Below are 27,451 nucleotides of genomic sequence, written 5' to 3'. Positions count from 1 at the left end.
CCAGCCTGATCAACATGGTGAAACCCCATTTCTACTAAAAATACAAAAATTACGTGGGTGTGGTGGCAGGTGCCTGTAATCCCAGCTACTTGGGAGGCTAAGGCAGGAGAATTGCTTGAACCCGGAGGTGGAGGTTGTGGTGAGCCAAGATCACACCACTGCACTCCAGCCTGAGTGACAGAGCAAGACTCTGTCTCAAAAAAAAAAAAAAAAAAAAAAAAAAAATTCCTGGGTCAGATTCAGAAGATCTGGGCAGAGTGCAGCCATTGGCATTCTAAACCAATCCCTCAGATGGTTCTGATATTACACTTCAAGGGAGCTGACAGGCCTCCTTTGAGAAACTCCAAGGGTTACCTAAAAATGTGATAGATACTCATCTAAATGCAAGAATCTCTTTATTCTTTTACCATTAGTTTTCCTTCTTTTTCTCACATGGGTAAACGAATAACAGGACTGAAATTACCTTCAATCATAGATGGGGTTGGGAGATTCTGGGTCCAGGCAAGTTTTGGTGTTGTGCAAGCATGGACATGCTTAAAGGATTTGCTGGAAAGATCTGAAGTTATTTTGGCTCATGCCTGTAATCCCAGCACACTGGGAGGCCGAGGCAGGCAGATCACTTGAGGTCAGGAGCTGGAGACCAGCCTGGGCAATATGGTGAAACCTAGTCTCTACTTTAACTGGTGTGGTGGCGGGCACCTGTAATCCCAGCTACTCGGGAAGCTGAGGCAAGAGAATCACTTGAACCCAGGAGGTGGAGGTTGCAGTGAGCTGAGATTGCACCACTGCCCTCCAGACTGGGTGACAGAGCGAGACTCCGTCTAAGAAAAAAAAAAAAAAACAAAAAAAACCTGGAGTTCTTTGGACACCCATATGTCTGAAAAACATCCAGAAGGGCATTCTTTTGGACTGTTAAGCTAGGAGCCTGTCTGTTTCTCTAGTCTGACATTTCAGGAGGATTGTATTTTCTCCTCAGGATGAAAGGAAGAAATATTCTGCAACACCATTATAAATAATTCAAAATCCAAGAGAGCTTAATGTGAAACATAGGAATGTGACTTGCAGTCACACTCCAAGTCCAAGAAGAATGCATCTTGATCAGCATTAGAAGTATATTACTGGAAAATAAATGGTAGGTAGGCCCATCAGTCCACAGGGGAGATGTCCTATGTATTTTGATGATGGATTTCTCTAAGGATTTAAGCTCCCCGAATCTGGCCTCCACATTTAACCTCCAGTTGAGGTCGTGGGTCTGTTCCATCACAACATGGTGTTGTTCGGCATCGCTCTCCCCTCCTCACTAATCTGTTGTCGTAAATGTTGTCTTGAAAGGGTCTTAAGATTCAATTATTAATCAGAACCAATTTAACAGACTGTTGATGCCAGGAATGAAGTTTTTTTTCAATTTACAAAGCTGGGATAAGCTGATCAAGGAGAATGGTACAATTTCACAGGAAATACATTAAGCTTGCCACGCCAGACTAAAGAGCTTACTGAGGTTCACAGGAGTGCAGAGAAAGGTGTGTTTGGGTGGATACATTAATAGTCAATGGAGAGATGGAGAGTAATTATGAGAAATTATACACCATTGCAGGCATCACTTTATACATGTATATATTTATTGATTTTGACCTGGGAGGAAGGGGCAAGGTGCTCTACTCTCTCTTTAAAAAAATCTCATTTAGAATGTAGCCCTGCACATTTTACTTAGACAAATGGTGCTACAGAAGTGATATTTTCTTAATTTTGCTTTATTCCCTTTCTTCATACTGAAGCTATGAGAAATTATAAGCTTATTAATTGTCATTTGAGGCGCCAGACTTCAGACTGGAAGGTGATAAATGACCTACATCATTTGTAATATGCTGGAAGTATGGACAATCTGTGTTGAGTATAAGAAGATACATTGTTGAAGAGAGTCTCTCATAATTAATGAATAGATCTCACATTGCCCTGTGCATATAGGAAGTTACCAGCTAGAGTATGCCATCCCGAAATACATTTGTTCGGTATAAGGATAACTTTGAGCTGATTATTTTGAGAAACTGCAGACACAGGAGAAGCCCTGAAGACAGGGTAGGAGTTCTCTTTTGTAAGGGAAGTTCATATCCAGAAAGGAAATCTCCATTCATGAGGGTGGAATTCTGTGCTGAGTAAAGAAGGATGACTCTAAGTCAGACTTCTCAATGAAGAAGGCGCTCAAATATGGATAACAAGCCTTTCACTTGTTTACCATGCTTTTCCTGGTCACCTCCCCGTAACTGGCCCTTGCAATACCCTCCTTTCTTTGTTTCAGCTGAAGACAGTATTTAAGCCTGAACTTAAAGTCACCTCTTTGAAATTTGCTCATGTCTCTGGGTATCTCCTATGTATACATGAAGTTATGTTCTTAAACTTCTGTTTGTTTTTGTCTTGTTAACCTGTCTTTTATTATAGGGGTTCATCCCAGCTAAGAACTCAAAAGGGTAAAAGAATTGTTTTTCCTTCCCTGTGATGCTTGTCTAAATGCAAGCACCTCTTTGCTTTTTACCTTTAAGTTTCCTTCTTTATTTTCTCTGGTGGGTAAACGGATAATAAGATTGAAATTACCTACAGTCAGAGATTGGGAACTGTTTTCCCTCTACAGGATTAGAATTTCACCTCTAACATTGTGTAGAGGCAAAGATGATCGTCCCCAAGTCAAGGTGGAACTAGGCTGCAGATAGGACCAGCTACATAATTTGCAGACCCAGGGTTAAATTAAAATTGTTCAAAAAGCAGGAAAAAGTGCTAAAATACAAACATTTTCCCTTTTTCCTCTGGTCCCTCTCATCTTGTTGTGGGATTTTGAAAATATACTTTTTAATGTCATTCTAAGTAAATAAAAACAAAAAAATCAAATTAGCACTAATTTACCATTCAGTTTTATTTCATGCAATGCCAGTTTAAATGCAAATGTCAGAGCATTTAATTCATCTGTACAATCACTGAAGTCACGCAATCTGCATTTTGTCCCTGGAAGGTGCTGTGCGCTGGCCAGAAAAGGCAAACACAGACAGATTCCAGAAGGTTGGAAGGAGGGAGAGAAAGGTCCCCCAGGCACAGAGTAGGCTCAAGTGAACTGGCTGAAAGCACTTCCTCTGGCATGGGGGTGCTTAGGATCCTCACAGGCTGTCACTCAGGCCTGATGGCTTTTCAGATTCTCCTTCCCACTAGCTGCTGGCCCAACTCATTGTCCCCTGTCTTGAGGAACCTCCCCTTCTCACTGGTGGTATTCCCAACCCACGGCAGACAAATGACCCTAAGGGTATTGTAATATCTCCACTAGGTAACTGGATCGAGGTGGGCAATAGGCTTGCTCCTCACTGAGCTGTGGACTCTGTCCACTGTCCACTAGACACATTGTAGCACTGCCAGTCCTGGGCAGGGACAGACACTGCTATGCCCTGCCCCGAGATGCTTCAGGATAGGTGCGTTCAACTATGATCCTCTCTTCTGTGCCCAGACCCCTGCCTGGGGCAGACAGTGGCAGTGGTTACTGGGCAGGCACAGGGAAAGCAGGCTGGGCAGGGCTCAGGGTTTCAGGGTTCAGGAGAGTAGGCTGAGAACCCATCTGCAGGAAGGTGGGGGTGGGACTGGGAAGTGGGTGGAGGGAGGAGGAGGCAGCAGGAAGCTGGTCCCATGAACAGTCTCCATGCCCCCATCCCCCATGCTCCAGTGCCTCACTGTCCCATCAGAGTTCACTTGCAAAACACACATTCAAAGATACGACTATTAACAATGTCAAGACTGGGACTGCAGAGCATTAAACCACAAGCATGGGAGCCCTTGTGAGCTTGGGTCCCTGTGGGACTGCACTGGTCATGTGGCTCTGGTGTAGGAGCAAAGAATATGGAGCTGGCCCTGGGGGCAGGAGCAAAGGACAGGTAAGTGAGATGACAGTCAGAGCTTCCTGCCAGCATGGCCAGCCTGGCCTATTCCCAATTCCCAAACAGGATTCTTCCTAACCAGGACAACTCTGTGAAGACTGGCTTTGCTCTCTGGACAAAAGCCTTTTCTTCTCTTTACTACTGCCCTGCTTTCAGCATGGCCCTCCTCCTCCACCTCCCTTCCCTGCCTAGTGTCCTGATCCCCACTGCTGGGGGCAGCAGGCTGCACATTTCTGGATCACCGAGTAAGTTTAAAAGTCAAATCATTTGTGGCTTCTCTTTGGATTTTCCTTTGCAGCTGTGCCTTTTCTTGCTTCCCTTCTCTCTCTGTCTGTCTGAGAGAGGGGAGATCTGCCTTTTAATTATGTCTTACAGTTAACTAAGGTGGCATTCCCTGCCTGGCGGGATGCACGTGGCTTCAGCAGTTAATGCTGGTGAGGCTCTTTGAGCTCTTTGGGGTGTGTGTGAGGGTTAGGGGGTGCTGCTTTCCAGGATGTGGGCAGCCCAACAAGAAAATTGAGAGGGAGAGGGAAAAAAGCTGGTGGAAGTAACAGAAGCATGGAAAAGGTGGGAAAAGCATGGAAAAGGTGGGAAAAGGTGGGGAAATGGATAAGGAAAGAAGACAGAAGGGAGGAGGAAGGAACGATGCAAAGACCCAGCTTTTTCCCTGCTCTACCCTCGTGGTTTGAAAATAGAGACTTGAGCCTGAGAAAGCCACTGCCCAAGTAGATGGTATCTTTGCAGTGCTGGTGCCTAGGCAATGTGGACCCTAGGTGACGGGTGACAAGGAGCTTCAGCGCCAAGTCTCTTGCTTTGCTCCTGTCAAATTCTTGAAAATGTGACTATATTCTTAGTTTTCTTGGGGCACATCTGAATAAATTAGTACCCCATGAAGGTGTGGGTGCTCCGGAGAGAACTGGAGGGTTAGATGGGGGAGATAAGTGATACAGAAGAGAACAGTCTCTTTTGGAGCTCCCAGTAGGCCTAGAGCTGTGTTGAGGAGCGTTGGGACTTTATATTCACAATCTTCACAAATATGAACTTAATTTTTCCAGGGTGACCAATGCGTTGGCCGTATAAGCCAAGTATACTCATAACCTCAGATTTTGAAAGCCATTTTTTTCCCCAGCAGTGTGATAATCAGCTATCCTCTTGAGTCCTGTTGGGAAAGCATCAGTAAATCTCCAGCTCTCTGAGAAGGAAGAAGGGGCCACTTGCTCTCTGATGGACTCACAGCCTGGAGATACTGCACGGCTTCTTGGTTGAGCTCAGCAGACCAGCCTAGAGACTCAGACTCCCAAGGAGATGTGTCCCCAAGCTCAGAAAACACCCAGCCACAGGCTTCCTGTTCTTTCTTTTCTCTCAGTAATTCATATTTCTTTCCAGAGAAATATTTCTTTTCTGAGTTAAGATGCCGATACTACCAAGATGTTCCTTACAAGGGGAGCAAAAACTAATGTGTCAAAGTAAACATTACAATCCCATCTGAAGACTTGGAATACTATGATATACTTGCTGAGATCTCTTTCATGACTGGCAAGACATGAGAACAATATTTATCTCTAGGAGAGAAGGTAAAATTGCTAGCAAAGATGGCGCTATTTCTTCTAGAGCAGAATCTGTCAAAGTGGTGGCCTGTGGGTCTCCCACATCAGAAGTACCTGGATGATGGTCAAAAAGCAGATTTATGCACAACACTGTAGAACTTCGGAATCTCTGTGGGTGAGGGGTCAGAACCTACATTTTAAATACTGAGAGTTTTACTTTTCTATCTATAGACATTTGAGAATCAGTGTTTGGAGTGGTGGCTCTCAAACCTTGGGGGGGTCTCAGAATCACCCAGAGGGCTTATGGAATACAGATTCCTGGGGCTCACCTCCACAGTTTCTGATTTAGCAGGTTTGGGGTCTGAACATCTGCATTTCTAATAAGTTTCTGGGCAATGCTGCTGGTCTGGAGGCTACATGTTGAGAACCACTAGTTTGGAACAATTAAAACAATTTAGTTTCACATCAGTCAGGTGTAACCTACTTCCTGTCCTGGGGAAGCCCTCTGCATCAGGGTGTTGGAGGTAGTGGTGGTGCTGGGCTTGTTTTCTGTCTGTCTAGCAGCTGGATATCTGGGGAAGCAGTTACTGGGGCTCAGAAAACACCACCCAAAAATGAAGTCCTCAGAAGCAGGCTCAGAAGCAAAAGATCTTCTCTGACCTTCTTCTGCTCTCCTGTCTCCCAGTCCCATTCTCCCCCAAGGCTGGCCATAGAAACTATAATGGCAAAAACCGCAATTACTTTTTTTTTTTTTTGATGGAGTTTCACTCTTGTCGCCCAGGCTGGAATGCAGTGGTATGATCTCGGCTCACTGCAACCTCTGCCTCCCAGGTTCAAGTGATTCTGCTGCCTCAGCCTCTCGAGTAGCTGGGATTACAGGCATACACCACCATGCCCGGCTAATTTTGTATTTTTAGTAGAGACGGGGTTTCACCATGTTGGTCAGGCCGGTCGCGAACTCCCGACCTCAGGTGATCCGCCCACCTTGGCCTCCCAAAGTGCTGGGATTACAGGCGTGAGCCACCGCACCCGGCCTAAAAAAAAGGCAATTACTTTTGCATGAACCTAATAGAATCCCTCTTCTCCAAGGCTGGTCACAGAAACCAGAGCCCTCTTTTTCCAAAGCCAGGCATAGCATCTAAATGTAGTACTCTAACTTTCCCTCTGCTCTATCTGTATAAAAACTGGCCATAAAGAAATTTTCAGATCCACCTTGTTTGACTACAGGCCATAAGGCCCCCATTCCAGAGAGGGTCCTGCCCCACACCCAGGAAGGAAGGAACGCTGGCTCAGAGAGGCCAAGAAGAATCTAGACAGAGAGGCCTTGCTGGGTTTCCCCACTCAGTCTATTAGCATTAGATCCTAACCATTTTGTCCAATCATATTTCTATATGGCTGTCCCTACTTCGTTGAACCTCAGCAGAAAAATGGGCAATTTCCCCTGAATCTTTGGATATTCATTCTGAAGGCTCCCAGGTATACATGTGAAATAAATTTATATGCCTTTTCTCTTATTAATCAATCTGCCGCATGTCACTGACTTTTCAGTGAACCTTAAGTGGGCCAAGGGCCTTGGCCCCACACAGTGCAGGGCCACCCAGCCCCCAGGAGCCAGGCTGGTCTGTGCAGGGCCCTGAGGGAGCAAATTAATGTGTATCTGTCAGATGGCTAGGCTTTGTTGGCTGGTTCTTCAGACTCTCGAACGCTCAGTTAGTTCTGGGGTTTCCTCTACGGCAAGACATGAAGGCCTGGCCAAATCTAGAGCTTCTAGTAGTTCTCAGAACTAAGCTGGAGTAACTAGAAGCAGAAAGGAAGGCAGAGTTGACTGGACACAGTGGCTCACACCTGTAATCCCAGAACTTTGGGAGGCCGAAGTGGGTGGATGGCTTGAGCCCAGGAGTTCAAGACCAGCTTGGGCAACACAGTAAAACCCCATCTCTACTAAAAATACAAAAATTAGCTAGGTGTGGTAGCACATGCCTGTAGTCCCAGCTACTTGGGTGGGGGGCTGAGGTGGGAGGATTGCTTGAATCCAGAGGTGGAGGTTGCAGTGAGTTGAGATGGTGCCACTGTACTCCAGCCGTGTGACAGAGTGAGATCTTGTCTAACCAAAAAAGAAAAAAAAAAAAAGGCAGAGTCCTCATCATCACTGTGGCTAACCAGGAAACCAACTTGGCATGTTTGCATTCTGACGTGCCATCAGGCCTCCAGGCTGATATTTTAGGGTCTCAGGCCATAGATGTGCCCCTTCTTCTGAAATATTTAGAAAGTATTTCAGGCTGAGGCTTGCACAGACAGTGGAGTGCTTTGCTGTGGCTCAGGAGCAGTCCACAGGACTCCTTTCCTCCTTCCGTCCCCTTCCCCTTTTCCTTCCCCTTCCCCTTTTCCTTCCCCTTCCCTTCCTCTCCCTACCTCCCTTTCCTCAGACACCTGCAGTTTCCAGTTTGGTCACTAGAGGACTCAGCAGGACAACGATTATCCTAGGAAGGGGCAAAGAAGGACCTGGAAGAAGCCTGAAATCCACCCCCTACTGCAAGCTGGTTGACTGTTGTTTGGGGGCTCTCCAGCAAAGGGAGAACTAAGGCAAGGAGCTTGTGATGCTTGCCTGCCTGCCCAGCATCCTCAGCGGGAAGACCAACTAGTCTTGTGTGGCTGCCCAAGAATGCCATTTTCCTCTTCAAACAGTGCTGCAGTTGTCACAGGAGAAGGAATGGTACCACCAGGGCGGTGATAGTTGCCAAGAAGGGCCTATAGTCTCCTTCATTATCTCCAACAGCTGCTTCCCTCAAATGACATGGTGGATTGTCATCTTTCAATCTTACGTGAAGTGCCATGCAGAGGTGGTATCAAGAATCTTTTTGCACAACCCTTCCAGCCAGATGCGCTGCCTCTCAGTCCCTTCTCTGCCAAAATTCTGGAGCTGAAATTCTATCCTGGTAATACTTTCTGAGGCCATAGCTCTTTGTGGTGCTATTTGTCCAGTGCACTAGAACCTAAGAGGTATACAAGAAATGATCCACCTCTGTGATTTTCCCTGTTCTGCCATCTCCTGTCCTGCTCCTCCCACCAGATTTTGAATCAGTGTCAGATTCAGGGAAGGCTGCTGCAGACTAGATGTGTTTGTTTGGAAAAAGTTGTGTAATTGGCTAAACTTGATATATGAAAACCCAAATGGACCAAAATGTTAAATCAAGTGATGAGTTTTTGCTCTCTAAAAAGGATTCATCATAGCCAGTCACAGTGGCTCATGCCTGTAATCCCAGCACTTGGGAGGCCAAGCCAGGCGGATCACTTGAGGTCAGGAGTTTGATACCAGCCTGGCCAACATGGCGAAATCTCGTTTCTATTAAAAATACAAAACATTAGCTGGGCGTGGTGGTGTGTACCTGTAGTCCCAGCTACTCAGGAGGCAGAGGCAGGAGAATCGCTCAAATCTGGGAATTGGAGGTTGCAGTGAGCTGAGATTGTGCCACTGTACTCCAGCCTGGGCAACAGAGCGAGACTCTGTCTCTAAGAAAAAAAAATTCATCATAAAAATGTCATTTACTTGCCATAGAAAGAGAAAGCTCTGTTAAAAAAGTGACATTGCGTATTTGGTTGATAAGTGTAATTCCATAATTTTATGTAAATGAAGGGTGTATCTCAAAACTCTGCTGAAAGCTGGCATGTGTGGGTTTCTATTCTTGCCTTATTGGCTTTTGAATTATTCTCCAACCGCCTCAGAGACTTCTCTGGCCTTGTTAACTTGGTTAGCAATACACTGAAAAGGAGAGAATGTAACCTTGTTCACCTGCTGGATCTGCTCAAGTTCCAGAGCTCTGATCAGTGATATCTCAGGAAGAAGAGAAGTACATACCAGCTGGATAACCCCAAAGTACTGAAATCAGCTGATTTGAGATGACCAAACCGGAGCTTGCCACATTTATCTGAGTCTGATAGGTCCGTGTAAAGGGCACAGGCTGTGTGCTCCTCATCTACACCTTCTCCTTCCTGCCCTTGTTCTTCTTCAGTTAGTAACAGAAAATCACAAGGCCCTTGCTCCTGGAGGCTGTCCCCATTTGCAAAGCCTGACTATAACTTCTTTCATAATCCTACAGAGGAAAATGAATATTGCGGGAGGAAACTGCATGAAAAGCCCAAGGTTACTCAGCAAACTTAGCATCATGTACTTTTGAAATCCGCTGCTTTAAACTCATTTTATAGATGAGGAGCCTAAGGTCCAGAGAGGCATAGCAACTTTCTCAAGCTCACCCAGATATTTTGTGGCAGAACCAGGAGAGGGACTTGGGGTCCTTTCTTGGGATGTAGGCTCCTTCACTTTTCAAAGGCTCTCCTGGTAGTGTGCAAGAGATTCTCTTCCAGAGAGAAATGAACTGGGACATCACACCAAAAGATGCTTTGATGGGAAGAGGAGGATTAAGTTTTAATCCAGGCTCTGCCCCCATCTTGGGCAAGTTACGTTCTCTCTTGAAACCTTGGCCATTTCCTGTGAATTAAGGAATTTGGAGTGAAGGCTCCATCTCTAAGGACTCATCAGCTCTAGAATTCTGTTTCTAAACGATGGGTTGGGTCCAACACTGCAGGGGCTTGGGCAGCGCTCAGTCATATCTCATGAGAACCCCTCTAATTTTACATTCTTGTCATCTCTGCCAACTATCTTGGAAAGTTTCTCGCAAATTCCCATTCAACACACACCAGAAACTTCAGTGAAACTGAGAACGAGAGGCAGTTCCAACCCTGCAATCACAGTCAGGATCATATTTTAAATGTTCCAGATATGCTCTTAGGGACAAATACCTCCTTCTCAATTTATTCTGTAAATCGAGTTGATCACATATTGAAATCACTCAGTTTGGAGATATAGGTAATGGAAAATCAAGGAACACCAGAAGGAATTGTGTGTGCACACGTGTGTGTATGTGTAAACAGTACAATGAAGGGCCACTAGAGTCTGTATCTGGCTTGAAACCCATTATTCTTTTTCCTTCGTAGTCACAGTTTTGTTCCATCGCATACACAAGTGCACACAGGGAACATATACATGAGAAGATGACCTCTTCTCTCCATGGCTCATTTTAGCCCTGTTACTTGGCACAATGGTGTTTACTTTCACTTAGCATTCGCTCTACGGAGACTCCTACAGCAGTAATCCGCTTAAGGCTGGTGGCCCCAGAGAATGCTGCATAGCAAAGGACAAGGTCTGTACAGAGATGCCCACATGCGTGGTTCCACACTCTGTAGTAGTATGTTGCAGTGAGAGTGTGGACACATGCCTAGAATCCTAAAAACTCATCATCCAAGTGCTCATTGTCAGAGAACAGTAACCAAACATATCCCCCAGGACTCCCCAGCTCCTTCCCAGGGAGGTGCCAGGCTGACAGCTGCAAGTGCCAGGGATTGTGGGAGAGAGAAGCACAGATATAAAATCAGGAACAAAGACAGAAGATTTACTGCTTGAAGCGGCAGTTTCATGCGGCCCAAGTGCTAAGCGCTGAAAGCGGGAATCAGAGAACAGCGGAGAAAACATGCGGGAACAGAAGGCAGAAGCGCACAAAACGCAGCTGAACCCACAAAGCCATGCTCACACTTACATGGTGTGGTCTCACACTACCTTAGTTTGCCTTAAGCATTTCCATCATCTGAGAGTGTGGGAGGAAAAAACAGAACATTAAAGGTAAAATAAGTTAAGAGCTCACACTTGGTTTTTTAAAGATTAAAACAAATAACGTCATTCCTGGCTATTCCATTGACGGTGTGCAGAGACATGCTTGGTGATTCACAATGAGGAAAATTACAGTCCTGAGAGCCAGACTGCCTGGTTCAAACTTTAGTCCTGCTACTAGCTGGCTGTGCGACCTGGGCAAGTGTCTTAACTTCCTGTGCTTTGGTTTCCTAATCGTAAAATGGGCCAATAGTAGCACTTACCTCATCACGTTGTGGTGAGGATGGAATGGATTACCGCATGGGAATACTTAGAGGCTGGGCGCAGTGGCTCACGCCTGTAATCCCAGCACTTTGGGAGGCCGAGGTGGGTGGATCACTTGAGGTCAGGAGTTTGAGATCAGCCTGACCAACATGGCAAAACCCCATTTCTACTAAAAATGCAAAATTTAGCTGGGCGTGGGGGTGGGCGCCTGTAATCCCTGCTACATGGGAGTCTGAGGCAGGGAGAATTGCTTGAACCTGGGAGGCAAAGGTTGCAATGAGCCAAGATTGTGCCACTGCACTCCAGCCTCTGTGATGGCAAAATTACATCTCAAAAAAAGAAAGAAAAGAAATACTTAGAATATCTCTATTATTCTACAAGCCCAAGGAAAGAATATTCCTAGTCAATACCAAGCATTATCTAAGAGTTAGACACCATCGTTGTTTTTATTACCTTTATCTTTGGTTTCCTCAGGCAATACCACCCAAAGGAGAGGAAAAAGAAGTGAAAGTCAAGGACTTGGAGAGAATTTTAGATGCTCAATAAGAAAAATAATCAAAGGAAAAAGACAAAAGTTAAAAACACATGGATTGAGCAATCGTTCCAAGTGTCATTAAAATTCTTTGAGGACATCATTTCACATTCTGGATTATCCTAAAGCAATTCAGAGTAGCTTTAAAAGAAAGATAAGTAAAAATCAGTTGTACACACACAGATCAATCAGAACTCTAAAGCCTGGTTTATGCCAGACGCTTCAAGGCTATGCACACATCCTCAGGTATTGCCCTGCCATGCTGTTGTCTTGCATTTTCTCAATTGCCTCCATCTAGTGCCTCACAGAGAGCTGCTGAAAGGTGCCAGTGCGTGGATGGGAGTTCAGGGTGGTGCTGGTGTGAGGACCAACTGGTTGATCATGCAGGCGGGTGAACTTCTCTTCCTCCCCATTCTTTCCCAGAACCATTTCATTAGCTTTGCCCTCACTTGGCAGGACACTGTGGTCAAACAGGGAAGAATGGGACACTTAGTCTAAAAGGTACCTGCAAGCAAAATGCCCTGTGGATGACCTGGGCTTGAGTCTGCCTTTGCCGACCATGCTCTGAGTCCCTAGTTGGTCAGCACCAGTGCCCAGTTAGTTCCTCACTTTTCCTCAATTTGAATCCCACTCTCTCCACCTCCCAGTGGTGCATTTGCTCATGTAGATGGGCCTATTGAGAAAGGTCTTATTTAAAAACATGTAGCATTCCATGAAACTCAGATTAATGGGTTGTCATCTCCTTCTGGACACCCAATTCCTTCCCCTCCAACACCTCCTGTCTGATTGATAGCTTCTCATTTCCTGCTTCCCATCTGGCCCTCTTCTTCTCTCTTTTGGTCACTTGTATTCATCACGGGCCCAACATGGTTTTCAGAATAGAAGGTGCAGGCCTCTCCTCTAAGTTTCTTTCTGCTCCTTGTCACGTTTTCAAAGGCATGAACGACTGTGTTGACTCTTTTCAGGATGTGAGTATTTGGATGAAGTGACTTGATTGATTATATGAAGTTGGGTGTCAGAAACACCATTTCAAATGAGAAATGAAAAGCGACCTTGGAAGTTTTTAGCTGATGGAACACAGAGAGGAAGAATGTTGAGGAACACATCAGAGTCCACTGGGGAGTCTTGCCTGACTCACCTTTCCAGAAAGGGTGAGTTCCCTGCCTTCGCTCCCTGAAACACAGAGGGCAGCAATGTGCTCCGCTTCCATCGAGGTGCATTCTTCCACTGCGGAGGTGGAAGTGTGCGTGTTTATCTGTGGTCCCACACTGTTGCGCTCTGAGAAGACCTCTGCTTTGAGCAGGGTTTTAACCTAGATCATTAAAAAATATGTAAATGCACTCCAGAGTTGAATTCCCCAGCTCAGTAGCTGCCAGTTGAGCTGCAGGCTCCCAGAGTCTGGGCTTGGGTTTTTATTTCTTGGGTAGCCTCTCACTATGTCAAGTACAGCATGCCCCATGCTGCAGGTAGGGGTTAGGGCTGCCAGGAATGGTAGCTTCATTTGTCTGGCAGGAAGGTTGGCTTTTAAAAGACATGGTCTTAGATCTTTCCAATCAGAGGTACTGTTTCAAGGACACAGATTATAGTGCTTGTGCTCTGGAACACAGAGAGACACCTTGATCTGTTCAACACCTTTTTGAAGGGATGCTATTTATGTCATCAGAATGTTGCTCAGGCAAAAGTGCACACAGGCAAAAGAGGTAGAAGATGCTTAGAGAAGCAAAGACATTTTCAACCAGAAAAAGTAGGTATATTGAATTGGTGTTTGCAGAAATTGAGACATTTAAACAGAATTATTAATCAATTAACCAAATTATAACTAGGCTAGGAAATACAAGATGATTTCAAAGGAAATCATTTCAAGTAAGTCATTATCTTGCTTTGGAATCATTATCTGGCATTATCGTCTTGCATTTGGTTCCACAACAGATGAAGAAGGTCATTATTTTGACAGAAGAGTTAGAGGCAGTTATGCTTTTTGTGTCGAGGAGACAAGCAATGCCACATCTCCTGGAGTGTCAGTGAGCTCATCAGCCTGCAGGACTCCATCTGGAGGGCTGGAGTTCTCAATGCAGTGAGGACAGCCATGGCATTATCATCCCATACACTGTGAGTTTTAGTCAAGAGTTCAATGGCAGTCACTTCTAAGGTCTGCTCTGGGCGCCAGGGCCCAATCCCCTCCCCAGGCAGGCCATGTATATTCCTAGGTGTAAGCTATCAGGCTAGGTTTTGGTGGATAGCCCATGTAGGAAAAAGCACCCCCCACAAAAGGTTCTACCACTAAAGGAGGAGCTGATGTCTGAGTAACCTTGAGAGTATTGTGCTGTGCTATGCTTAACTCATCAAAATAACTGATTTTTTTTTAAAGGATTGTGTGTGTGTGAGGAGGTTGATCAGAACAGACATCCTGGTTAGGGTAGTTGGGAACAGTTTAGAAACTGATTTTAATCCTCTATAAAAGTGCTGTCTAGAACAGATGAAATATTCATGGTAGGGGAAGGTAGGGAGCATAGAGAGAGAGGAGGAGAGGAGGGGGAGGATGAGTTTGAGGAAGGGCAGGACAGGAAGTCGCTCCCACTGGATCTGCACCATGATGGATGAAGCCTCATCAAGCCTCTTTTATCTCTCCTTTTGCTTTCTCTGGTGTCAGGAGTGGAGAAACTATTTGCCTTGAGATCTCCTGAAACAATAGAGGGGCAATGAGGACCACATCAACAAAGCATCTTCTTTTTTTTTTTTTTTTTTCAGACGGAGTCTCGCTGTGTCACCCAGGTTAGAGTGCAGTGGCACAATCTCGGCTCACTGCAAGTTTCGCCTCCTGGGTTCATGCCATTGTCCTGCCTCAGCCTCCCGAGTAGCTGGGACTACAGGTGCCCACCACCACACCTGGCTAATTTTTTGTATTTTTAGTAGAGACAGGTTTTCACCGTGTTAGCCAGGATGGTCTCAATCTCCTGACCTCGTGATCCGCCCGCCTTGGCCTCCCAAAGTGCTGGGATTAAGCATCATTCTTTTGAGGGAGTATAAAATGCCATACTCTCTTTTTGAATTAGTAAGGGGAACATAACACTCAAATAAATGGGTGCGAAAATTATTTTAAAGATCCACCCAGTTTTATGTTATTGCTAGTAAAAAGAGGCAGTTGAGAGGAGAGAAGAGAGGTAGAGAGACAACAGGCAGTGAGATTCACAGAAGGAGCAAAGAAGAGATAAAAATGAAAGCTCTGCACACAGAAAGTCATACATGGGAAAGCAGATATGTGATGGCTTAGGGGCAGCCACACACAGGTACCCCCAAAGACACACCCCCCCATAATGCATCATAATACATATTGACTTGAATCAGTATCTTTGTTTGATCATCATTCCATTTTCTACAGACACAAATGAGGATGCAATGTCCTTATCCATGCCCCTAGGATGGAGAAAATAAGTCGAGGTGAAGCTGGGTTTTATGTAGAACGTGGACTGCAGGCCACTGAGGAAGGTTCTGTCTTAGCTACATAGTCACGCCTCATGAAAAAACTCTTCGGGGTCTCCCTGACCCTTGAAAATGATCCCTGGGATCATAGGGGTCGTATTCCAATTAAGGCAATGGGATGTACTTTTTGTGCATTTTTCTATAAGATGGGAGAGGATTTCTTAGAGAAAAGGAAGATCAATGCCCCTGCCAAAGGGCAGCGGAGGCTTGCTGGTACCATGCATGTGTGGGTGAAGCATACTTTCCTCTGTGCTATGAGCCCACGGACGCGCCTTTTACCATCATTGCTCCTATTGGAGAACTCTGACTATTCACAGGACTCACTAAATATAAGAATCACTCATCATGGCAGCTCAACTAATGAGCTGATAAGCTTATTTATTATACTCGAAACATTAAAAAAGACAACCTTTAGGTTTCTATTTGATTTATTCAAACTTGAATGAACTGTGGTCTCATTCATTTAGAATGTTAGAAAAACCACCAAAATGTTCTTCTGACTATTTCTTTTTATTTGGGTGATTTTCACTAAGCCCTGGGAATTTAGGTTCTATGGTTTAATTTCCCACTTCCTAGGTAGTAGTAGATAATAGGTGGAATGCTGAGTATTGACTGTATGCATCACCTCCTGGATATTTGGTGTTCAGTGTGGGAAGGGTAGCAATAAAAAGTACAGAAATGAAGGGAACTGGGAGTGGTAGCTCCTGCCTGTAATCCCGGTACTTCAGGAGGCTGAGGTAGGAGGATCACTTGAGTTCAGGAGTTCAAGACCAGCCTAGGCAACAAGGCCCTGGTCTCTACATTAAAGGAAAGAAAATTAGCACGGTGGCAAGTGCCAGTAGTCTCAGCTACTCCGGAGGCTGAGGCTGAGCTTGAGCCTACGACATTGAGGGTGTAATATTCGTGATTGTGCCACTGCTCTCCAGACTGGGTGACAGATTGAGACCTTGTCTCAAAAGGATTAAAAAAAAAAAAAAAAAGAAAACCCACAATAAAAAACAAACAAAAAAGAAATGAAAGTCCTCGAGAAAATGATTTTTAATTGAGAGGCCTTTCAGAGAAGGAATACAAGATAGTATTGTAATTTAGTGTTAGAATCAGAGAAGTTTAGGGCTGCATGTGAACTTGGTAATTTTCCAGTCCAAATTTTATAGATGTTTCCTAATCTATAAAATGAAGCAAATTTACTGGATAATAATAATAATTAACATCATTAATAATTATACATAATTATTAATTATAATTGTCAATTTTAATATGTATAACTATAATTAATTTTAATGATCAATTAATTAATATTATTAATTATCCAGTCAACTTGCTTCATTTTGTAGCTTAGGAAACAAAAACTCAGAGGACAAGTGAAAGCCTGTTAGGGACAGAGTTAGTGGTAGACCTCCTGACTCGTGCTTCAGGACCACCGCACCATACTGCTTCCCATTTTCAATAGAAGAACAAAGTTTTCTAAGCAATACACCCATCAGGTAATATAAGTAATATAACCAACCTACCCTCTGAGTACAGAGAGACTTAATATCTTCCCAAGCAAGTGTTACAGGTGTGAGCCTCTGTGGCCAGCCAGAAATGTTAATTTAATTTTTTTTTCTTTCTTTCTGTTTTTAAGACAGAGTCTTGCTCTGTTGCCCAGGCTGGAGTGTAGTGGTGCAATCTCGGCTCACTGGAACCTCCACTTCCTGGGTTCAAATTATTCTTGTGCCTCAGCCTCCCGAGTAGCTGGGATTACAGGTGTTTGCCACCTTGCCTTGTTAATTTTTTGTATTTCTAATAGAGATAGGGGTTTCGCCATGTTGGCCAGGCTGGTCTCGAACTTCTGATCTCAAGTGATCTGCCCACCTCAGCCTCCCAATATGCTGAGATTACAGGCATGAGCCACCACACTTGGCCCTGAAATTGTTAATTTTATAATATAAAAGAAATTCAGGTTTCTAATCTGCCATATAGGTGGAAACCCTCAGGATTTCAGGACTGGAGTTCTGTTGACTGAAATGCACCTTAAACACCTCAGCTGGCCTTGAAGGTTAGCTAAGTTCCCTGTTTTCACAATCTCACCAATTTAACACTGCCATCCTGTCCTCCCTCTGGGGTGACAGGTGGCTAAAACCACATTTAGATTTTCCTCTGAGGGGAAATTTCTCTCTCCTTGATGGTCTCACTGTTCTGTGTCTCACAGCCTATGAGGAACCTGCAGGGAGCTCCCCTTGGGAGTGTCTCTTCTCTGCCTACCTGCTCTCATCTACTCTGGGGTCAGAATATTCTCTTTCTTTAAGAACTCATTCCTTGGTGGAAATGTAAGCAGGCTAGAATTTACTCTGGGCTCTTACAGCATTGTTTCTGTTTTTGCTTTAGCCATTATTGAAAGTGATTTTTAAAAAAATGAAATGGGTCCCGGTACTTACTACATTATTTTGGTTAAAAAGATGAAGCAATGTTTCTCTGTACTTGCACATTCCAACACAGCAGTCCCTAGACACATGTGGCTATTTAAATTAATTAAAATAAAACAATTAAAAATTCAGTTCCTCCATTTCACGGGACACATTTCAAGCACTCAAAAGGGTATGAAATTGGACAGAGCAGATATAGAACATTTCCATCACTGTTTTGCAAGGCAGTGCTGCTCTATAACACTTACTACGCTTTAGTCAAATTTGAAAGCAAGCTGTGTACTTTGTTCTACAAGTCAGATTCTGGAAAAGATACAATGAAACATAAATATGTCAGCTACAGTCAAAACTCATTGGTAAAACAATAAACAATACAGTTGGAATTCTGGGTGTCTTTATGTTCAAGTCAGCACACACAGCCTTATCACTTAATTTAGAGTCTAATAAAGTCAGACTTCATTTATATGAAGATAGAACTGACTTTCACTACAGTGGTAGTTCTTCTCAGTGGAGGTGTATATGTCGGGTTAGAAGCAGAGGTGGAAGTACACAGCAAAATGTTTCAGAAACACCTGAGAACTTGCACAGAACTAGCCATTTCCACCTTCCCTAGATAGGATTGGAATTAGTTAGAGGGGGCATGTGCCAAACAAAGGGCTTCTGTCTTTTGACAAAGTTTCTCAAATGGTTCTCATGTGTCTTTCCCAGCTGCATCCCTCCAGTTGAGAACCAAAAGGATGGTTAATTACAGAATGGCAAGGGTCATTGGGGTAAGTTATATCCATAAGTCCTTATGTAGGTTAAGCTCTGATTACTGGGACTGATTTCATGAGCAATTCTGTACTAAGTCTAAGTAGAGAGGGTAAGACCTCTGGTTCACAAGGTTATGTTGTTTCTTAATATAACATGGTTATACTGTTTCTCAAGGTTATATTGAAGGCATGCTAGCATCAAACATTTATGCTTTTAAGAATCACTTATTGAATGTCTAACAATGTCTATCAAACACTGTGATAAGTATTGTGGAATATGGTCAAATAAGTAAGCAATGGCACTGGAATGTGGCGGCTAAATTCCTGTGTGGGCTTTGAGTTAGACTGAGTTTAAGGCTGGTACTTTCCATAGGGTGCAGTGTATACTGCTCGGATGATGGGTGCACCAAAATCTCACAGATCACCACTAAAGAACTTACTCATGTAACCAAACACCACCTGTTCCCCAATAACCTATGGATATAAAAATAAAAAAAATAAATTTGGTGCTTTTTAGCTGTGTGTCCTCAGGCAAACTACTCGACCTCCTCAAGGCTCAGTTTCTTGCATTAAATTGGGGATAATGTTAGCACTTACTTTATGGGATTATTAATGAGGATTGAATAATATAAAATACACAGGGAAGATTTAGTACAATTTAGTGACTACAGCATTAAAGAGTATATAGTTTAGTGTGGAAGATAAACCTACTTAAGCTACACTCCTCCTCACTGCAGATGGCTGGTTAAGCTGATAACGAAAAGGTGCTAAAGAAGTCAAAGGTGTAGGTTTGATCCCTGTGTGGTCCAGTCAGCTCTAGGGTAGATCAGATGTCTCTGCTCTTAGCCCAGCCATTCCACAAATGTGGCCAGTAGGGAATCAGGGTAATGGCACGTGGACAATCAAACATGAGAGCTGAGATGATCCAGGATGAAGTCATCCAAGTTCCTTCCTTTAGAGACAAGTAGACTAAGTTGCAGAATTGAAGTACCTTGCTCAACTTTAAACATGACTCACCAGTGGCAGACCTGAAGCCAGATCTCAGGCTTTCTGATTCCCTGCCCAATGTTCATTGTGTACATATTGAATATTTCCTAATGGAACAGAGATCTTCATCACCATGAAATATTATAAAAGATCTTCATCTTACTATTATCTGGCCATGGGATTATTTTCAAACACATTTTCATTAGCTTCAGAACCCAGACACAAGACTGGGTGTAATTTTCATTTGTCATCAGAGATAAATTGACATCCTACAAGCCTCCTATCCTAGGAGCAACTCTATGTAGACTAACAAACTATAATAGTCAAATATTCTTGAGATCCAGTTTGTTGTACACCCCAAAAGTTAACCTGGCTCATCTCTGCTCAGCAGGGGTAAATCCTTCAGCTCTGGAATATCAGAATGGGTAGCAGAGCATAGTGAACTTATAAAAAACAGAGTGCCAGGATGTAGGACCCAACCTTCATGGCACCATAGCCCTGAAATGATCTTTCTTGGACTTTAGTTCTCAGGGCAGATGGTCAACTTTTGCTTCCATCACTGCTTTCATCCTGTTACTTTCTAAGAGCACAAATGGTGAAAGAACGGTAGGCCTTTTAGATGAGAGTGTGATGGCATCTTGGTAGTTCTTCCTGCGTGGCCGTGTGGGCTAGCTTCTTCCAAAGACAACAGTGCCTCAGCATATGGGGCCAGCATGCCCAGTGACAATAGAAGAAAGCAACAAGACAGCCACGGAGTACCTTTAAAAATGTAAATCAGATGTCCCTCCCTGTTCACAAGCCTCCGGTGACTCCCATCACAGAGTAAAATCCAAGCTCCTTTCCCTGACATATATGGCCTATAGGATTGGGCTTTTGTCTACCTCTCCAGCTCCATTTCACACAACTCTCTACTGACCAGGCACTTTGGCCTCCTTCCTGATTCTCCTTCCCATGTTAGGATCATTGCACGTGCTCTTCACTTCTTCTAGAAATCTTTCTTATCGTTTTGGTCAGTTTCTCTGCACGCCAGCTTAAATGTCAGATCCTCGGAGGCCTTCCCTGAACATACAACCGAGAGTAACTACTTGGTCACTATTTAGCATACTACCCAGGATAAATTCTCTGCATAGCACTTTATGCTTTCTAATATTTTCTTGCCCTTTACGTTTATTTATTTTCTGTCTCCTCCCATTCGGGGCAAGGGGAGGGAGAGCATTAGGACAAATACCGAATGCATGCAGCGCTTAAAACCTAGGTGACAGGGTAATAGGTGCAGCAAACCATACATACGTAACAAACCTGCACATTCTGCACATGTATCCCAAAACTTAAAGTAAAATTAAAAAAAAAATAATTTAACATGTAGATCAACATGAAACAATGGTCAAAGACATCATGTGAAGTGAGCCATTTTCAGTATGAAGAATTTGATACAATTTTTGTAAAAACAGATTCTATGTGTATTTATATATATTTGCATTCATAGAGAATACATTACAAGTGGCTTCATCTCAAAAAAAAAGATACAGTTCTGGAGAACAGGAATTTTGTCTACTTAGTTTGCCATCTCCTAGAACTGTGCCTAGCACATAGTAGGTGCTCAATAAATATTTACTGAGTGAAATGAATAGATGAAGGAGTGACTGCCACTCTAGGATCACAGCTCATCTAAGCCTCCTTCTTGCTGGTGCTGTTGTGCCTACAGAGAATCTCCTACCTGCCTAGATGCAAAGTGTAGGGCTCCATGAAGAGCAAACCTAAAAATCACTTTGACTAGAAGAACACACAACAAATGTTGGTTGATGGAACGACATTTAAGGAGCACTTACTCTGTGCCTCATACTAAGCTCTTTATGAGAATTAACTCATTTAGTCTCAACAAACCAATCAGGTAGTCAGTATTCTCATTCTCATTAGTGAGGATTAGTAAACTGAGGTTTGAATGATAAAATGTATCACCCAACGCTACACAGCTGGTAAATTGAAGTGTCAGGACTTGAACTCAGGACATCTGACTCCAGAGACCACACTGGAGGTTAAACTGCTATGGAAAATTCACAGCAGAACCTATACTGGTGAAGAGAATGCAAGGAAGAAAGAATGACAAAAAGAAAATGTGAATTTACAATTGTTTAATGAATATAAATCAGGCTGATAATGATCTCCCACCTGCACCAAAATAAAAGGCACCTCTCTCTACCTATCCAAGGTTACAGTGGACCTAAGTGATTAGAGAACAACTGAGATGAACAAACTTCTCAGTGCTACAGAGTACTATTAAAGGAATCCCTTGGGCATGTTCCACTGAAACCATCATGAAGCTGAAGCAGCCCTCTCCGCCTGCAGGACCTGCTCGGCCCCTGCGGATTGGACTGTGCACACGTGTGTGTAATTGACAAGTCAATAGAAAGTTGGAAGTTGATGAGTTGGCTTTGGGCATATGTCTTCCTTCCGTCCACCTCCCATCCCTCCTTTGTATGTGTTTGTCTCCACTTGACAAGGGCAACTGCCACACTTCAGCAGCTGAACTTGCCATCTTGGTCCCTTCTGCTCAACTAGACCGCACTGATATAAATGGGTGATTTCAATAAGCAAATGATGCTTCAGAATATTTAAGGTCAGAAGGCAAAAGCACTGGTGATGTACGAGGGCAGCTATGAGACACAGAAGGGAGTGAGGTGAGGATTCAGGAGTGTGAGGCTGAAAGCCAAGAAAGTCCTCTTGAGGACTCAGTTATTCTTTTTTTTTTTTTTTTGAGATGGAGTCTGGAGTGCAGTGGCATGATCTCAGCTCACTCCAACTGTGATGGTTAATACTGAGTGTCAACTTGATTAGATTGAAGGATGCAAAGTATTGATCCTGGGTGTGTCTGTGAGGGTGTTGCCAAAGGAGATTAACATTTGAGTCAGGGAGCTAAGGAAGGCAGACCCACCCTTAATCTGGTGGGCACAATCTAATCAGCTGCCAGCGTATATAAAGCAGGCAGAAAAACGTGAAAAGAGAGACTGGCCTAGTCTCCCAGCCTACATTTTTCTCCCGTGGTAGATGCTTCCTGCCCTCAAACATCGGACTCCAGATTCTTCAGTTTTGAGACTCAGACTGGGTCTTCTTACTCCTCAAGCTTGCAGACAGCCTATTGTGGGAATTTGTGATCATGTAAGTTAATACTTAACAAACTCCCATATATATATATCCTATTAGTTCTGTCCCTCTAGAGAACCCTGACTAATACACCAACCTCTGCCTCCTAGGTTCAAGCGATTCTCCCTGCGTCAGCCTCCCGAGGAGCTGAGACTAGAGGCATGTGCCACCACGCCTGGCTAATTTTTGTATTTTTAGTAGAGACAGGGTTTCTCCATGTTGGTCAGGCTGGTCTCGAACTCCTGACCTCAGGTGATCCACCTGCCTCGGCCTCCCAAAGTGCTGGGATTACAGGAGTGAGTCACCATACCCAGCCGAGGACTGAGTTATTCTAACCATCTGGTTTGACCTTTACATCAAGCAGAAATATAAAAAAAAAAAAAAAAAAAAAAAAAAAAAGAAAGAAATATCAAACAGAGAGAAGAGAGATCCTAAGACAAGGTGGTGAGCCATGACAGGGAAAGAGCTATTTGGAGTGGATGAAGGAGTAGTCTCAACGAGTAACAACAGAATGAAAGAAATGCTTTAGGACTCAATTTGCTAGGTTAAATATGCTTTACAGGAGTATTATGCGATGACACATTTGGACAGAATGAACACTTGTTATGAAAAATATCTCTATCCTCTGTTGTATGCACTCAAACCCTATAAACAAGAGCCACTGAATGTGCCTCTGGGAGCAAAACCTGGTCCTTCATAGTTAGTTGTTTTCTTTACGTTTAATAGAGGATGTAATGCTAGGGATTTTTTTTTTTTTTTTTTTTTGAGACGGAGTCTCGCTCTGTCATGGCCCAGGCTGGAGCGCAGTGGCCGGATCTCAGCTCACTGCAAGCTCTGCCTCCCAGGTTTACGCCATTCTCCTGCCTCAGCCTCCTGAGTAGCTGGGACTACAGGTGCCCGCCACCTCACCCGGCTAGTTTTTTGTATTTTTTTTTTTTTAGTAGAGACGGGGTTTCACCGTGTTAGCCAGGGTGGTCTCGATCTCTTGACCTCGTGATCCGCCCGTCTTGGCCTCCCAAAGTGCTGCGATTACAGGCTTGAGCCACCGCGCCCGGCCAATGCTAGGGATATTAATATTGTCTGACAGAATGATAGACAACAAGACCAACTTTAGATTTTTCCAGCGTAAAAGGACAATAACAATTATCCGGTGCATCTAAAACCCCAAACATTCCAGTCGGTCTTCTGCATCAAGCCCTTTTAATGAAACTGAAAAATAACAAAGGCTAATGCTGACTTCTGTAAGTTTCATTCCATTTTAAAGTTTTCTCACTATTCCAGCTTGTGACAGGAAAATAGAAGCAGCAAGGAGGTTGCAAAATTTTATATAGTGCCCACATTATTAGTCACCAAATGATTGTAGGGCTAATCAAGGAAAGTGGCTACTGAATGCCAGGCGTTTCGTTATGCCATGTTATTCCCTTGTTAAGACATTGGAGAAGGCAGGTATTATTAACCCTCCATTTACCAATAAAACAGCCAGTCCAAGAGGTTTCAGTCACTAACCAAAGTCACCCAAATAATAAGCAGTAGTGTAGATTTGGTGGAGATTCAAATACAGGTCTGGCTCCAAAAACAACACTCTATCAACAATTCCACGTGTTGTATGGTATTTTGAAGCATTTTTTAAAGCATCTTTTTTTTTTTTTTTTTGTGAAGCAGGAAAATCCCCACTGCATCTTTATTTTTCAAATGAGAAAATTATGCTGCAGAGAAGCTCTCACAGAATCTGTAAATCTTACTGGGGTGTCGGTGGTTTGGTGTAATAAGGGTAGGTTTGGGTAAAAAAGTGGTGGGTGAGGGCATTCTGGAGGAGAGGGGGCTGCAGGCCCACTGTGGAAATGAGTGACGCTGTTTTCTCTCCTGAAACAGATGACATACATAGTTCCAGGCTGTAATTGTTGCTCGCTGCTTGGTCTTTTAAACTTTTCAACCTTTCCTTCAAAAGAAACAAACTCAGTTTTTCTTAAGGAAAACAAATACAGAAGAGTTTTGAGTTCATGACCAAACTGAATTTTCCAGCAATTAGGGGAACAAAGAACTGCAAGAATGCACTTTAAACAAAACTCTCTCCGGTTAATTTCAGTATCATATTATGCATAGATAACATTTTTTATTAAGAATAAAAGTGTGGCTTGATGATAATACTATTTTGATTAAGATAGTTTGGATACAAATATAATTTTTAATTTGTAAAGGTGACTGTGGTCACACAGTGAAATGGTCAGTTTCTAGCTATACATGTATTATGAGTTATAGGAAAAATATTTCTAGTCCTTTTCCAAGGTAGAGTCACCATGTCATTTTTTTGGTCCAATCAGGTACCTTTTGTGAGTGAAAGTGGGTGTTATTAACAACGATGCAAGCCAGCAGGTGTAAACTGACCAGGACAGTCCCAGGCAAAAAAGGATGAATACCCACCCTATCCAAAGGGAAGCCACCTTTTCTTCTTCTATATATTCCACGAGAAGCCCAGCAATCCCTTTAAAAAAGCAGCTATGACCTCTATCACTCTCCACTGCAGGAGTGGGTCCTTTTACTTTTTTTCTACTCTCTTCCTTTATATGCCCCCATTTCTGCTTCCCTCTGATGGAGGCCAAGCCTAGCCTGAGGACCCTTGGTCAGGGAGAGTGGCACCTCATGGGAGTCTCTTAATGGGGGTATGCTGTCTTCCCTGGGAGTGAGGGCTGGGTTGAAGTCCTGGAGCCAGGATTAGGCCAAACCACAGTCTGAGCCTCCTAAATATGGGCTTTTGGAGTCAATATGTTTTGAGGACTCTATTTTTTTTGAGATGGAGTGTCACTCTGTTGCCTAGGCAGTGCTGTGGCATGATCTTGGCTCACTGCAACCTTTGCCTCCTGGGTCCAAGTGATCCTCCTGTCCCAGCCTCCCAAGAAGCTGGGATTACAGGTATGCACCACCATGTCCAGCGAATTTTTGTATTTTTGTGGAGACAGGGTTTCACCATGTTGGCCAGGCTGGTCTCGAACTCCTGACCTCAAGTAATCCACCCGCCTCAGCCTCCCAAAGTGCTGGGGTTACAGGTGCGAGCCACCGCACCCAGTCATTATTTCAGGGACTCTTTATTTCCCTCTTACCTTTCCACTTATGCCATTTGTCTGGCTGACCTGTTCAGCTGCTCTGGCATGGGAAGAGTCCTCACCCTACTCCTGAGGTTGGAGAATAAGAGGGCTGGCTGTGCTCGCCTGAGGAACCCTGGTTGCCTTCTTCCTCCACCCCAATGGAGAAGGGCTGTCAGGCCAGTATCTCCTGGGTAAAAGTCCTGTATCTCCAGCACACTGCTCCTTGGCTAGAATGATATTTGGGCATCTGGGTCTCTTGGTTTCAGACAAGAGACCAGAGGAAGGGGCTGGATTTGAGTTACTGAGTTCTCTACCTGCTGGGGCAGGAGCTCTCTCCTTTCCATCCTGTGAAGCTTTCCCCTGGACCTTTTTTCTTGTGAATTCAGTGGGCAGGTAGTACCCTCCTGCTGGCCTGGGGAATTTGAGGTTGGTTGGGACAGAGACTCAGGAGCCCTGCCTCTCTGTTCTAAGGGCACCAAGGCCCAGGAAGGTTGACTGTGTCTTTCAAGCCATCTGACATATAGAGGCTGAGGCTGGGTGAGCCTTTGCTGAAAGAATCCTCCATGGGCAATTTATGAGTCAGGCATGGCAGGAGTGAGCTGGAGAGGGTCCCAAACTAGGGAAGTGACAGGGTTCTCTGTTTCCTCTTGGGTTGCCCATATCTGGCTCATTGTGATAATTATGACAGCCATAGCTGAAGAGGGATCTAGTCCACAGAAGAATGTTCAGGACTTGTGACAATACTGTATGACCTGGAGGCAGTCAGTCTGGTGCTGAACCTGAGGAGCACAGGACAGCCGCTTTCAAATCTGCAAAGGGCTATGGTCTGGAAGAGGGTCCAGCCTCTTTTGTGAGGTCCCCAGAGACCAGTGGAGACCTCTGGACTTCAACACAGAGATGGGACAGGTCTTCTGAAGGAGTTCACATGGTGAGATGAACCAAGCATCTCCAAAATAACTTTTTTGTTTTTTTGAGAATGTTGTAAGGATTTTTCTTACTAAAACAAGAGATCATAACAAAAGACACAAATAAATTAATTGTTCTGATAATTTTAGACTCTAGGGCCTCTCTATGGAAAGGTCAGCTTCTTATGCAGACAAGATGCTATCAAAAAAAGCCAAAACAGATATTTGAGACAGTGTTTAAGTACTGAACACGTGCACAGTGAAGAGAAATAAAAAGGCAGTTTCTCTATTTCCTTTTCTCTGTCCTGCAGCTACATGAAAAGGAAAATCTCTTTTTCAGGCCATGACCTGAACTAGGAAATCAAAATAAGGTGACACTAATTTCACATGAACCCCAAGACTATAATCTAATTGTACCTACCATCTTCTTTACTTTAAAAAACATCCATTTATCTGTACCAAATCAGTAGACTGAATTTTCTCCCTTAGGAAGCTTTCAACCAAATTGGAGTTAAATTAATCTCACTTTAAAGTGCTAGGAAAGCTTTGCAAGACTAGGGTTTGTTCTGTGACATATAAAACAGGAACTTGCCTCCAAAAGCTCTGGCCGAAGAGGTACCACATGGAGAACTGGCTGCAGGACAGTGATCCATTCTATGCTACGATTTGTCAGTGTGCACATCGATAGTGGGAAAAGAATCAAGAAGCCTGGGCTTTGGAACAGCACAAACATTCTTTACCTAGTAAATGATAATCAAAGTTCTTGTCTAGGGTAAATGGTGCAA

The 27,451-nt window shown here is 43.9% G+C and overlaps 1 protein-coding gene across 2 annotated transcripts in view; it reads right to left on the bottom strand.

The window, feature by feature from the left end:
- Positions 1-27,451, bottom strand: part of LHFPL3 (lipoma HMGIC fusion partner-like 3) — a 568,449-nt gene that overhangs the window by 52,536 nt on the left and 488,462 nt on the right. Inside the window, exon 3 of one of the 2 annotated variants that reach the window (XM_011927754.1) lies at positions 11,047-11,094. The exons of the other annotated variant lie outside the window; for it this stretch is intronic. Coding sequence (XP_011783144.1) covers positions 11,078-11,094 — 17 coding nt within the window. The 3' untranslated portion in view covers positions 11,047-11,077. The remainder of the gene's footprint in view (positions 1-11,046; positions 11,095-27,451) is intronic. 2 annotated transcript variants of the gene reach the window in all.

Source organism: Colobus angolensis, unplaced genomic scaffold (genome assembly GCF_000951035.1).
Source record: "Colobus angolensis palliatus isolate OR3802 unplaced genomic scaffold, Cang.pa_1.0 Scaffold74, whole genome shotgun sequence".
NCBI classification, from domain to species: domain Eukaryota; kingdom Metazoa; phylum Chordata; class Mammalia; order Primates; family Cercopithecidae; genus Colobus; species Colobus angolensis.
The sequence above is the reverse complement of the archived record's forward strand: the minus strand, read 5'-3'. Positions and strand labels throughout refer to the sequence as shown.